Below are 15,838 nucleotides of genomic sequence, written 5' to 3'. Positions count from 1 at the left end.
TTTAGAGTTAGGAGGCTTGAAGGTGGAGAAACTTTGTTTCTTACTGCCTCTGTATGGTTGCCTCCTAGCTTGATTAGACTGTTGTCTCCTGGCATTGGGTTGGGATCTATAATGCACATTTGATTGTAAGGATCCCTTGTCCCTGGTCCGCCAATCATCCCTCCGCTGTGGCAGGGGCTGATTTTTTCTAAACGCCTGCGAGGGTTGGGCGGCGAGTTGGAGGGGCAGTTCCTGAGCTGCCTGCTTCCGAACTTCTTTAATTTTTCCTCCAAAGAGTAAAGGCAACCCAAACGGAGTCATCTGTAAAGCCAGAGTATGATGGGGCTTGAGTGACGTGGACTGCAGACATGCGTCACGTTGTATCAGGTCTAAGTTGGCAGAAGCAGTCAACGCATTAGCCATGGAATGGTGAGCTGCCCTGTTAATAACTCTAGCAATCTGGGCCGTCGCTTCCCAAGTGTGGTCATTGTCGGATTTTTCTGCGAGTCGGAAAATGGCTAATGAAGCCAAGTCTAACATTGAAGACATAGCGACTACGTTCCGGACTAGCTTTGACGTGGCATGGAACACATTTTTGTCCACTTTGTAAAACAGTGGAGCGGACATGTGAACTGCTGCCAAATTTTTGTCCAGGGCCGAAAGATCCATTCTGAAGGCGTCTGAATGAGTTTTGTACCAGCGACCCGAGAACGTTGCTGGTACTTGGCTTTCTGAAAAGAATGCCTTAGCGTTCCCCGGTTCACCTATTCGTCCTGATAGATGATCGTTGATCTCCTTAATTTTTGCCGACTGGGGAAGGAGCCGGAAGGACGGCGTCTCTTCCTCCCTGTCAAGATCTACAGACGCCTTAACTTTGTAGTCTTGAGTGGCTGTAGGAGGTGAAGGGCATTCTGAAATTGCCAACACCCTATAAATTTCTTCCACTGCCGCCTTGAAGCCAAACTCAGTCCATTCCATGGTTGGATCTGTGTACAGCTGATTTGCAGGAGTTTCATCACCCTCACTGTGTGCCGCGTTGTGTTCTGTAATAGCTTGCATTTCTGGATAGAGCATACCAGGTGGCATAGATGACACGATTCCCTCATCCTTAACACTGTCACTAACTCTCCCTTGTGGATAAGCCATGAACATATGGATGGCCGGCCCTGTTGGCTGGTTTGTCTGGCTTGTGGTCGGTCTGAATGTTGGCGACGGTCCTGCTATCACCGGTACCGGCTGCTCCAATGGCCTGGCTGGATGGACAGATTTCTCACAGAAATCTCCACCATGGTATTGGTATGTTGCCGGTGGTACAGCTTGACGGACGGATTTATCACTAAAATCCCTGTAAGTCATGTTTGGTCGGATCATTTTAGCAATAGGGTCCCCATGCTGGGACAGTTGGACGGCCGGTGACGTAGAGGTTGTATAAAGAAATGGATCCGGTAAAAACCCCATGCGTCCTGACTTACAGGCCTGAAGGCCATTCTCGGACATGCTGGGCAGCCTAAAATTGGGGGAACATTCCCCCAAAGAGTCAGAAAAAGCTGTGGAAGCGAGCGAGGGAAATAAGGGTAATATCTGGCCTGATGTCAATAGCTGCATCATCGTCTCCTGGACCAAACGACGCATCTGTTCAAAGTTGGACTGTTGTACCCTGTCAACATTATTTTCCTCCATTGCTGCTGATGTTACTGTGGCTGACGGTTGCAAGCGACTAACTTTAGGTGGAGGGGGGACCCCAACATCCCCCATAAGGCTCGCAATGGAGGCTGTCTTCGGATGTATACTGAGGACATCAATGCTATCTTTCTTCGACTTATTCTGTCTATCCCTCCCTTTTGCTGCCTTCTGGACTACATCAGCCCACGTTTGCTCTGTCCAAGTATTACACACGCTGCATGGTATAGATGATGTACACTTGGTACATACAATACAAGAGTCATGGTTGTCTTCTTTTGCTTTGAACTTTTTGCATTTCATGCATTTGGTTGACATTTCTACTGAAACGACACAAGAAAAGAAAACAAAGCACAAATTAGCAATTCAGCATGTTATTAATTCGCTAATACCACAACCGTTACTAACGGAGTAAGCGAAATTAGTCAGTGTCGCTTTAACTCTTAATTAACAACACGAGTTCCGCGATAGCGTGTGTAACATGGTCTTCACTAAACAAAATCCGTAAGGGTGACAAAGTCACACAATTTTGAGAAAAATTGTTAAAATAATGTATACAACTTCAGATGGTCCAATTTAACGCTAAGATGGCTTGGATTGTTTGGAGGTATAATGTACGTGTTATCCGTACAAGCGAAGCTTAAAAACTAGTGACACCTGGCGGTGGCAAGGGGAGGCAAGGGGCAAGAGTTATTGCCCTTTGGTCTATATGAGATAGACCGAAAAGACGAATTTTCGTCTTTTAGTAGGGCTGGATTCGAGAGGTAGCAGGCTTATATCCCCTAACGTTAATGTGATCGGGGAACGTATTTGAAGGAGAAATGGCAATAAACTCTATAACAACAACAACAACACGACCCAACTTGCCAACCAGTTACCAAACCTTGAGGATGATTTTCACTTGGGGTAAGGAAGAAACCTATAAATTTTGAGGTCAAAGATCAAGGTTATTGCCACTGAAAGTTAAAACATGGTTTTCACACAATGATTCAAATTCTGATTTGTCTATAGTTTCCAAACTTTCTTGATGGCCTGCACTTAGAGTAAGGAAGAACCTTATTAATTTGGGGTCAGAAAGTCCAGGTCATTGTAACTGAAGCTCAGAATTTTCATTTAAAAACCAAATACTTTAACCAAAGTTTGTGGGTGACTTACAGATGGAGAAAAGTGGTTTAAGGGGTCAAAAGGTCCAGATCACTGACAGAAGGAAGAAAAATTGTTATGTCTTGAGTTTGAGATTAAGTACCTTGACCAAGTACCTTGACCAAAGTTTGTGCAGCGCTTGCAATCAATAATGTTTTGTTTAATAAGATAATAATGTTTCTGCACTTTAAGTTTAGAATGTTAAGTGCCCACGTGTGGGACTATTAAATATATGGGGGGGGGATATAATGTGTAGTTCATGCAATTGCTGGTAACTTACTGTTTTTTTCACAATATATGACAGAATCTTGTAAATTCCACTTGTCTTGCCATTTTCAATGGATTCCACTGAAACTTAATATACATGATTGTGGTCATCATTAGAAGATATGCTTAGTGACCAGTCCGTATACACTGCTATTTTTCACAAGTTATTTACTTTTTTTATATTTAAGTTTCAGCTGAATGCATTATATGTAGTATTCGTCAGTTTTGCTTTTTAATTTTACAAATAAAACTTGGATATTTTTCAGTGGTTGTTTTTCAAAACATTAACACCACGAAGAAATCGGGTTGAAAACATTAAAATTAAATGACTAAAAGTTTTTAAAAATTACAGTTATGTGATTTTTTTTTCTCATAATAATATACACATTTTACTGTTCACTGCCATTTAATTAAGGTAAGAATGTTATATTTTGTTGCTTTTTTGAATACTTTTTTCTAATAGAAATGATGAAATAGGCAGGAAACATAAAATATTATTTGATTTGTGACCTTCATCCTTTGTGGGTATGTGAGAAAATATGTTTACTTGAGCAAATTACTTATTTAAAAAATATTGTTTGTTTTCATTTAAAACAATACTACCTTCCCATTTTAATACCTTTTCATCATTTTTCATTAACTTAGAATAATTACATCCCCCGTTGGTCGGGATGCTTTATTTTGCACCATTACCATCTTACCATTTTAATTTCAACTATTTGTTGTTTTTTTATATCGCTGGTCGATATGAGACTTTTTATAATTTTTAAAAGATTATACACATAACATTTTGTTTGGCGCTAAATAGCCATACAGTGCTGATGTGCCTTTAAAAATAATCAATCAATCAATCATTTAAAACAATACTGTAGGATGTATTTATAAACACCATCTGTGATGTAGTGCACACTTTTTATCATTCATTGATTATCAGAAGTCTTTTGAGATGTAAAAGTCGTATACAGGACTAAAGGGAGTAAATTAAAGCTGAATTGACTGTACAGAGATTGAATTACGTGATTATTTTCACTACTTCATTGATAATGAATTAATGTAGGAGAGAGAAGACAGGGAATGAAGAAATGAAAGATAAATGTTTCATTTCCTGAATTGTCAAAATGGAATCTCTCAATCTCTCTCTCTCTCTCTCTCATTTATACCAGATAAATACTGATGTACTAAGTAGAATGTTTTTAATGATAGTAAAATGCATTGTACATGATCTTTTTTTCCCACAGACCACAGCAGGAGCCTATCAGGAGGACCAGTTCTGATTGTTATATGGCAGCTGGAAATGGTGCTTCAGGTCAGTCTGACTTGGGTTTTCTCACATTCCTATATGTCTAGTTTTTTCATATCGAGCACCACAAAGGATAGCTCTATCCTACCTCCCTTGTGACCTTTATTGAGACTCGTAGACTAATATATATGAAGGGTAAATTAATTCTACATCAAAGCTGAATCAAGGGCTATTTCATTATATTTTGCCTGACTCAATTATTCTCGTGGATAAGAGATTTTTTTGTTGACCTGTTCACATTTTCATCGTTGTGCAGCTAGCTGAAGTACACAGTTCAGATGCAGTGATTTGCCATTACTATAGACATATCAACTATTATTCTTTGAAAGCTATAGATATGGTTAGATGTCATTTAAAATATGTTTAAATGTTAATGTCATGTAAACTTTACACTAAATTTTGTGTAAAGTTAACTTTTAATGCTCTGTTGTAAGGTAGTACAATTTTCAGTGGATATGTTACTGTTTAAAAGGTTTTGTTAGTATTTTCATTTCGAGTCTCATTTTTTTGTTGCTGACTGAGATCATCTTTAGAGCTGCCATTTAAGAGGCATACCAGGTGTTACAAATTTCTTAATGCTCATCACTCTGTACCATCATGCATGACAGTAAAGGCAAAGTTTTGGCAGATATCATGATGGAAAAGAAACCACAGCCTTCCATCTGCTGTCTCAATCAGGGAAGATCAGATAGACTATCACCTGTTTGCACAAATTTGTAACCCATAGAATTCTAAGGCTTCCTTCTACAAGAGCCAAGAATCAGCATCATGTATTATTACCCTGAGACAAGACACACTGGCACATTCCACACAGACTCCCGGCTTTGGATAATAATTTAGTGTTGGTTAACATGTCAGCTCTGTTTTTCTACAAAGTAGACAAGAATCCTGTCCATGCCACATAGAAGCTGGTTCAGAATAGTATGACCATGTCCTTGATATTAGACCTTGTCTTGTGTTTGATTTGTTTTTTACTTGTTGAGAAGTTGTCCATCAGACATGCTTGGGAGGCAGTGGCCTAAATTGCTTGGGCTATTAGGGGGGCAGCTTACCATTCTAAGGTTAATGGTCGACCACCTCGTCAAATTTTGACCTGACACAATGTTTCATTACTTGTTGCTAATGCCCTGTTATTAAGGATGACACATTGTGCCCCACTATTATTCTTTGTTGCAAACATTTGGAGGCAGGCAGTATAAGGATTTTCTCTACCAACTTGCCAACTGGCCCAGTCTTTTAAATCCAATTTGTCTGTGCCACAATGGAGGGTTGATGGTTGAGGAAAGGAAAAGTCTCTTCTCCATCACAAGCTCAGTTCTGGCTTCAACCCAATTCGAGGAAGCAATAACCTCACCAGTTTAGGAGGCAACCTTACAAATCGGGTAGAAAAAAACAACATTTCTTCTTGAGGTCTCCCAACTTTCAGTGTTGACATGCCACCCACACCAACCACAGATAGCCGCCTGATGGGTGTAAGACTTCTGCATTTCTAGTCTCATTGGATCAACCTATGTTAGCAAAACAAATAGGTGATCACAGTCATTTCAGAGGGGGGAGCAGGGCTTTGGATTTCATTTATCCAACCTCCCCTTTCTTCGACACCTTTTCTAACAGACATGCCGTCAGATTAGAAGAACAATGTTCTCTACATTAGATAAGGTCAGTCATCAACAAATATGGAGATTGTACAGAAACCATAATTTCCAGGATTTTATTCGAGGCTTTGCATAATTCAAATAGCCAATAGCAAGTTGAGGTGACCAACATCACCAGTACATTCTTCCATTGAAGTATAAGATGGAAACAGTAAGATCTATATAACTCTGTGAGCCATCAGTCTACATCTGACCCATTCATGTCCCTACACATATGGCTAATCTGTATCATCTAGGACAGGGGTCGGCAACCTATTTTATACAGTATGCCACTTTTTTCCAGATTAATTACAAAACGAGTGCATGCCACCAGTAAGAGAGTAACACTGCTAAAATCTAGATTTTTGGCTGCCCTTCGCATGTCACACAAAACCTGCCCTAGATGTCAGCAGCAGGGAAGTTCTACAGACCCCCTGGCACAGACCAAATTAACCCTTCCGAACAAACAATCTCCGTAGAAACCTCAGATTTCAAAAATAAAGCCTCCTACGAAAAATAATCCGCAAAATTTCACCCCAAGATGCATTTTCAGGCATAAAAAAAAACAACAAAATTTAGGGGGGGGGGTCATCTTCTCCGTGACACAAAAATAATCCTCGACAAAGGAAGTCGTACAGACCAGGTGGCTCAGATAAATTTAACCCTCCTACCAAACATTTATCCGTAGAAGCCTCAGAAAGCAGAAATAACGCCTCCTACGAAAAATAATCCGCAAAATTCCCCCCCAAATTGCATTTTCGGGCATAAAAAAAATGGCAGCTTTTTTGGGGGGGGGATATTGTAAAATTTATTTGTGATTGCAAATTTGGGTTGTAATTTTATGAGTAAATTTGATCAAGACCGACTCGATACCTACTACGTGGATCGTGAAGATTAATCGTGACAAAACCGTGCGGAGTTGCTTGAGCGTGACTGAAGAAATTTTTAAACTTATTTATATCCATGTCGCCATTACACCAAGTTTGATGGATATTTCTCAATGTGTGAGTATCAACGCCATTGAAAACTGATAAAATATTACAATTATCTCTAATCACCTTTGGAATTTGCGTATATCGCTGCGTCACGTAAATCACATCGGTGTTCTTGTGTCGGCCACGCGAGAATATCCTGGCCGGATTAGTTTGCTTATCCAGCATCACATCGTCGAAAACAACAAGATTATTAGTATCGCCATCTAAACTTTCTACTGATGGAGATTCATTGATGTCCGTGATAAATTCTATTGTGCCATCCTCAGTATTATCGCTAAATTCCTTTAGTACTTGATAACATCGCTGATCATCAACGGACGGCGCAACCAAGTATAATTTATCCCATTTTAACCATCTCATTATCAAATTTAGCAACAATTGCGTTTTTCCAGAACCAGATGGTCCAATGATTATCATTCTAATCGAATTTGGTAATGCCTCGGTGTGCTTTACTTGCTCGCGTTTTTTTGTGGCTGAAAAATCAATTACATTCATGTTATTAGAATATTATGGATTCATATTGTGTTAAGTGTCGCACTCGAACTGCTACGCTAAATCCAATCGAAGTCGTTACACGCAACAACAGGAATGCAATTAAGGGAGAATGTGCGGTTTGCAAGACAATTAAGTTTAGATTTGTAAAAAAAAAAGTAGAACCGGAGGAGATATTACCGCCTCCATGAAAAATCTACCAGGATTGCCTTGGGCAAAATATCCCGGAGAAAAACATTTGCCAGGATACAATTATTGCGGGCCTGGCACAAGATTAGATATAAGACTTAATAATAATGATCAACCAAATCCTGGCGAAGAACCAATAAACGCTATTGATAACGCGTGCTACTATCACGATCTCGCATATCGCAGCAGAGATTTAGAACAACGACATCTCGCTGATGTGAAGCTAATTCACGCAATAGACGCCGTTCCTAATAAAAAATTCAAAGAAAAATTGGTAACTTGGTTGATAAAAGGAGCGATGAAAGGTAAATTAGTCCTAGGTGCTGGTTAATTTATAATGGAGCAAATATATTATTCTCCGCGAGGATTCTGGAAAGGAAAATCAGCAATTGCCAAACTTGCCAAGGCTGCAAAAGTAAAACAATCCACCGCTGCGTTATGGTTATCAAAACAAGCTATTTGGCAAATTTATCTTCCTCCGCCTAAGAAAATACCATATGCGAGTTTCTCCGTGAACGTCCCTAACGAAGTTCATCAAGCTGATTTAATGTTTCTTCCTCACGATACCGTTAATGGAATCACATACAAATATGTTTTGACAATTGTTGATATTGCTAGCAGATACAAAGAAGCAGAACCACTATCAAATAAAACAGCAACGGAAATAGCAAATGCATTTGAGAGAATTTATTCTCGATCTCCATTGACATGGCCGAATCTTCTCCAGATTGATCCAGGACGAGAATTTCTTGGCGCGGTTACTGCGTTAATGAAAAAGAATAATGTTAAAATCCGTCGCGGTATAGTTGGTGTTCATCGCAATCAAGCTATCGTTGAAAGATTCAACAAAACACTAGCGGAAAGATTATTCGGATATCAGTACGCGAGAGAATTTATTCAAGATAAACGATCTCACGATTGGGTAACAAGATTACCTCACGTGATTAATGCGCTAAATAACGAAGTAACACGAACGATATCAATGAAACCCGCAACTGCAATTACAAAACCAAATATACCACTAAAGCGAGATTCTACTATTTCACCGGTACTAGGTAGCGTCACGGTTAGATATTTGTATAAAGAGGGAGAAGCTGAAGGTGGCAGAAAAAGAGCAACCGATCCAAACTGGAGTGTTACAACACATAAAATATCGGCCGTAACAAGATCATCGGGAAGACCAGCAATTTATTTTCTAGATTTATCGGCACCACAACGCGGATTTACCAAAGAAGAACTACAAGTAATTCCAAATGATACTCAATTACCGCCGTCGTCGTTAATGTGAAATCTAATCCTACCCAACTGAGATAATTTTCTTACTCGAGAAACTGCCAGATAAACTAAATTTGACCAGGAAATTCTATCATCGACAATCCAAACTTGGCCATCTACTGTTAATCCCTGTGACGAGTGTATTGTTGCTGCGTATCCGAGTTTCCACGGTGATCTTTCTGCGCTTATCGCATCATTGACAAGATTAATATCGACGAAAATAATATCGTTCAAAACCATTATTTTTTCTTCTCCGCACGGCAAAGTAACATTAATATTTTGTTTCCTAGTATCAGCTGGCCTATAGCATAACGGAACCTGCAACGTTGGAAATCTCTCACATTGAAGTTTAAATAATATTTTCTGAATAGCATCGCGAATAATTTTCCTACTAGCAACTATCAAATGATCAGGACGCCACAAATTTAGAAAATTATCCATCGAAGTCTCGTCAATTATTTTTCTCATCACATCACATTGAATTTTATTAGGTTGCAGCCGAATCATTTTTTTAAACTCAGTTAATAAATTATCATTGGATCTATAATCAGCATCAATCTCTTCATAATAATCTACAAAGTTTCTAAGCCATCCATGTGGAGATTCACCATCAATAGGATCCGGTTGTCCATGATCACCGCACATTATTACTGCGGTATTTTTTTCTTCTAGCCAACTTAGGAATGATTTTAACAAAACTAAATTTACTGTGCAAATTTCATCAAATATTATAATCTTATTAACGTATTTGTTTCCCATTCGAGCCGGATCCCACAATCCGCCGCTGTACTTGAAATAGCTGTGATAAGTACAAGAACTAACGCCACGTTGTTTTATTTCTCGCGCTAATCTGTGTGTTGGAGTTAACACGATCATATCAGAGTTTGAAAATAAGTTTATTGTTCTTGTTGTTTTACCACTGCCGCCAGGACCATTAAGATAAACAAATTTATTTCGTGAAATCGGATCAAATGCGGATGCGGCCGTTGATACCTCATCGCGCTGGTCTTTGTGAAACTTATCACAATCTTCTACATCGGCGTCTTCACAATAATCTAGAATATCCTCATTTTTTATTCTCCAGGTTCCCCAATCTCCATTGGCGATTAAATTTTCTAATCTGCATTGATATTTCTTATCGATATAAAATGAATCCGTTGCAACCCTCACCGCGATATCAGCAAATTTATTTATCATTGACAACAAATTAATACTCACATAAGCGAGCATCGATGATCTTAAATGAGTATACTGCGCTGATTCTCCATCGAGATAAGTTATCACGGTACCTAATTTCGTTCCATCAATAATAATATTTTCCCTGTTGCAAAATATTCCACGCGATACCGTATCGGCAATAATAAAATCCATTTCAGCATCATTGATAAATAACCTAGCGTGTCTGTGTTTATGATCAACTGATCCTCCTTGAGTAAATTTACCAATTATTTTTCTTCCAATATCTTTCGCGTTCTCACAATCCGTTGGCAACCACACCTCGGTTTGTTTCTTGTAGGATATAATCGCTTCACTTATCGTCAGCGATATTAACATCGATGAATCCAACATATATCTCAACAGCACTATAGGAATCCATCTTCGCTGAGATAAATGCCGACCAAACCAAATATAGCAAATCCTATGTAAATTTTCAGTGAGTTCGAATGAAATAACATTAGCGAATCCTGTCATAACAAAATCAGGTAATGGTCCGTTAATTGCCACTCTCGTCATCTCGTTGGTGGGATGGCCGAATTTAGCAAAGTAATCCGCACAATCACCATACCCAAGGAAACTTCCAGGATAGCACGCGCTCATGTCAACGGAGATCATATCTTCGAAATTGTATTTGGTATTCCATAATCCTCCATGGCCATATTCGATACAGCTAAGTTGAATATCATTAAGAAACTCATTCCTTGTAGGTTTCCACGAATTTCTTTCTCTCGCGGCGTGAGCAGCAACAGACGGAACAGTAAAGCAATTTGTCAGTAATCGATCTGGATTTGACGAATATTTCTCCGCGATATTTTTCATTGTTTCGTGTAATATTTCATCACGGTAAATATCTCCGCGTGGTAAAATAAACTGATCGTATTTTTCTTCACTTGAGAATAACCAAACCGATATTGGATCAGATGCGGCTAATAATTTGATATATCGGAACATTGCATCAGAATTGTCTTTTGCGCCATCCGTGGAAAATTCCGCGGGATAGAATTTAACAACACGATCCTTCGGGAATATCATCACTGACTGCGACCACGCGTGTGAATTATGATCAACAATTTCGATTGGAGTTCCTCGAGATTTATACGGCGACGAATATAATATTTCACCCGATAACGTTTTAACCGTAATAGGAAATTTAAGTTTCTTACTTAACGCAGCAACATCATCGATTGATGCGCCATCAGCAACCGTCCTTGCCCATAAATTAATTTTATCCAATCTCAATTGAGTTAGACCAGATCCGCGACGAGCATTTCTCATGTGCTCGATAACTCGCTCAGCCACGCAATTTATCATCGGAGATTCTTTCATCGCTGGCAGATTTTTCGCATCAGGATTGTTATTCAGACGATAAATTCCATAAACAACAGCGCTAGAAGGATAAGCTCTAGCATAATAAGGACCATCAATTCCCAATAACAATCCCGGTTTCGAATTTTTATCAAGAACAACATTTTTCTTACCGCCGCGCACCGGATCTCGTTTGTCGCGAATAATCCAATTATCGTCCGGCATTTGTGCAATAAATTTTATTCCAAATATAAATCGCTCATCTTTGTGTTCAGATTTTATGTGTTCGATTATCTTTTTCGCTCGCTCTAGATTCATCGTAGCATCAATGAAATTAGTTTTCCACGTTGACCAAACATGAATCGCTCCATCGTCGAAAAATTCTTTCTTTGCACGATCTACTTCGGGAATGATATATTCTGCCTCATCAAGATCAAATAGATCCATTATTATATTTTAGACAAATATCTAATTATATAATGAATCAATGTGCGTGGATAATAGTTGGATCAACAAAATCATGCGATAAATCCTGCAGAGGTGAATACTGCGGCGCTCATATATACGAAGTTCGACGAGGCAATAAAGGACCACAACGATGTTTAGTTTGTCAAGTTGGAACTCGAGGAAAGACAAGATTGTGTTTCTCTTGTGGAGGAAAGAAATATCGTGAGTTACGGAGATATTATGAAAAAAGATCCTCCTCAGTGATAAAATGCGAAGAAGATTATATTAATCGATTCAAAGCAAATTTCGATTTAAACAAAGAGAATATTGTATATGGAAACAAAATCAACGATTCCTATGAGCGAATATAAATCGCATCCCATCATTGATGATTATGAAGCTTCTACCGATGGAAATATCAGACACATCAGGACAAAAAATCTTGTTGGTCATATTAATATGAATGGTTATCTCAAAATTTCAATCGCCAAAAATAATAGACGAAGAAGAGCAGATTACTTCGCTCACAGATTTGTGTTCGAGTGTTTCAATGGACTCATCAAGGATAATTTGGTTATAGATCACATTGACGGAAATAAACTCAACAACAAACTTTCCAATCTTCGCGCGGTAACTCCAAGTGAAAATTCAAAATTTGGTAACACTGGAAAGAATTTTAAAGATGCCAAATCAATTAAGTCGGTAAATCAAGAAACAAATGAAGAAATTGTATTTGTGTCGATATATGCTGCTGCGAAGTATTATGAAATTAGTTCAGTATCGATATGGCGAGCAGCTGAGGGAATAATTCACAGAACATTTTCCTACAATCTTGGTGAGTGGATCAAATTCTCCTATATTCCAATAATATTCGATGAAAATTAATTGAATACTACAAAATTAGTATAATGGACGAAGAAATAATAAACGACATCATTGTGGCAATTGATGATCTGAAAAAAAAGATAGATCTCCCATCGGACCTTGATGTGAATAAAATCAGATCAGAATTCGAAACAATTATTCTAGGGAGACTCGAATATAAATATACCCTGCCGTCAGAATATAAATTAATAAAGAAAATTCAAATTGCAATGTATCAATCACTTGCGACAGTCAGCGATGATCACATCGAAGATTTCGTTAAATTATCAACGCTAGTAGAAAAAGCTAGATCGACTTTATCCGACGCATATGAATCAAGGAAAATCACAAGTTCTCGTGTCAGACAACTGAAAAAACTTGTTGATGAGAATAAAGCAAGAGAATCCTTGATTCCTAAGACGGTATAAATTTCACAAAAAAATAATTTTTGAAAAATTCTCCTGGTTTTTATTTATTTTTTTCGTTGTTTTTTTCCGGGATATAGATTCATGATTTCACCAACAAACTAATACTCAGCGTTTCTCCGCGAATATCAAGTAAATTTCCATCTTGATTTGTTAGTTTGAAATTTATTCTTGATAATAATCGATTATGACAGCGTAGGTAAAACGGATTAACCGGTTCCTTTATTATCAAGTAACCAGGAGAGACGTTAGGAGAGAATGTGTATAATACAAAACCCTGTTCCGCTTTTGATATTGCTGGATCAACATTATAGCTACCTTCTACAACATCAGCGTGAAGATAAACAGCAACAACTTCGGTTATATTAACTATCCCAGGAGAAATATGTCTCCCTTGTCCAATTCCATCGTTATCATGCATCAAGATTGATTCTGCTTGTGATTTCTTCTTAATCCAAGCGTCATGCAATTTAGGAAATAACTTATCAGTCGTATCAGTGACAAATTTTCTCATCTCATCAACATTGTAGCCGGGAAACTTATAATTTGGCAACGTCCTCTCGGTTAGATTATGTCGTTGCATAAACGCGTTAATAATAAAACCCATACCAAAGACGGCGCTGTTTTGTATATAGCCCGTTGCTAGTTCGTTAATAAGTTCCATATCAGCAGCTAATTTATTTATCCGTTCTGTTGTAATTATAATTTCGTTACACGAAGTTTGTACGTTAAATACGCAATCTTGGAAATAATGTTCTAACAATTTCTTTTGTATTTCGTATTCGTTGATAATTTTAACAAATAATATTGTAATGCTATCCTCGAACAAATCTAGCATATAAACTGATCCTGATGAAAAATCAAGACTCGCCTTAGTTTTCTCATATTGATCAATATAGTCCAAGTCAAGTCCGTGGAAGTTTTTTTCATTGCTGATAAAGTCGGACTTCTTTGGTTCTGGTGTTGTTATTCTACCCGGCGGAATATCAGGCCAGCCTAATACTGTCCTAATAGATGAACGGTAAATATCTACCATATACGGCGACGATATTTCAATGATCGACGATAACGTTGGATCGTGTGTTGATATCTTTATTCCTGGATTAGCATCGCCGGTAATATTCGATATTCTAGTGTTGAACTCGCTATTTATCTGTTCAATCTCATAACTGCCGGTTGGTATACTAACGACAAACCAACTAGGAGTTCCATCGGCGTGTTTCTTATCAGCAACAACAAGTGAATTGTTTGATAATAATTTACCGAATGATTTTGATCTGATATTAGGCCAGCTATTATAAACACGAAGTTGTATCAATGCTATTTCCTTGACGCTAATTGGAGTTGGAAAATTAATACTAAACTCGGGTTTCGTTGAACTTAGTGATATTAACGTCGTTGTTGGCGGTGTTGTGTTTGTCACTATCTGGACTAACTCGGACATTATTAATATTTATTTGTTCAATCTCCAAGTAGATTTCTATCATTGAGGAAAATTCCGAATCGGATATAATACCATCGTTGAGACTTTCGGAAATCAGCGACGATAACTTCGAATACGCGTCATTGATCTTAGTTAGTTTGTTTTTGTACGATAATAATTTCTCACTTGTGCACGAAGATATTTTTCTTGCAATAATATTGAGAACGCCAGCTATCGTTGTTGTTGATGAAATTATTATCGTTGCTACCATCGGCGCGATCGTTGTTACTACGGATAAAACAATACCCGCACCGGCGATTATAGCTGATGCGGTATAAACAACAACATCAATGATAACCAATCTGCGCTGGTATTTATTTATTTTTATCTGATACTCGTCTATTTGTTTTTTTAGCGAATCTTGCCATGATCGCGCAAGATTATATCGGTAATCTGATGCGGTCATTATTAGTTATTTATCTAGCCAATTGCGATATAAGGAATTGTAACTTTCACATTTTCCTTGGGTTCTTCAATTTCATCTGGTTGAGGTTGATCATTTTCCTTGGGTTCTTCAATTTCATCTGGTTGAGGTTGATCATTTTGTTGGGGTTGATTAATTGTTTTTATGTTTGATAAATATTCGAAAATTATAGTATAATTAAATTTTCCCCAAATATGTCTTGGTAGTGATAATATGAATCTTGTAGCGACATTTGCTTCTATGTAATTAATACAAGATCCAGGATAATAATCAAGAGAGAGATCATCGTTTGATTCTTTTATCATAAATTTATAATTAGCATCTGAGTTAACACTTATTCGATACATTCCACTAATTTGCGGAGTAAATGTATATTCATCAGAACCAAATGTCCAGATTGCCTTATCCATGTGAACTACAAACGGTATCATGCAATTTATCTTTTTTGTTACTACTTCATCAGGTAACACAATACACGCCAGTTCAGGAATATTCAACTGTGATAGTTTTGTGTTGATGTTAAGAATTTCTCTGTCGTATAATATTTCATCAATTTTTTGGTTAATTTTTATAGAAAGATCATTTAATTCTGTGGTGATTTTTAGAATGGATGATTTATCGAATTTTTCTCTTATTGCTGCATTCACCTTAGCAATTTCTTCGTTGATAGATTTTATTTTCTCATTAATATCATCAATTGTTTTTTTATCAACTTTTT

The 15,838-nt window shown here is 37.8% G+C and overlaps 1 protein-coding gene across 3 annotated transcripts in view; it reads left to right on the top strand.

The window, feature by feature from the left end:
• Nucleotides 1-15,838, top strand: part of LOC149773538 (phosphatidylinositol-3,5-bisphosphate 3-phosphatase MTMR14-like) — a 120,046-nt gene that overhangs the window by 69,604 nt on the left and 34,604 nt on the right. For all 3 annotated transcript variants that reach the window (XM_089946408.1, XM_089946407.1, XM_089946406.1), the window contains exon 15: nt 4,308-4,375. In XM_089946408.1, the coding sequence (XP_089802534.1) occupies nt 4,308-4,375 (68 nt within the window). The remainder of the gene's footprint in view (nt 1-4,307; nt 4,376-15,838) is intronic.

Source organism: Sinohyriopsis cumingii, unplaced genomic scaffold (assembly GCF_028554795.1).
Source record: "Sinohyriopsis cumingii isolate HCF-2022 unplaced genomic scaffold, ASM2855479v2 utg000646l, whole genome shotgun sequence".
Classification (NCBI taxonomy): Eukaryota; Metazoa; Mollusca; class Bivalvia; order Unionida; family Unionidae; genus Sinohyriopsis; species Sinohyriopsis cumingii.
Note: the sequence above shows the minus strand (reverse complement) of the source record. Positions and strands in the feature narration are given on the sequence as shown.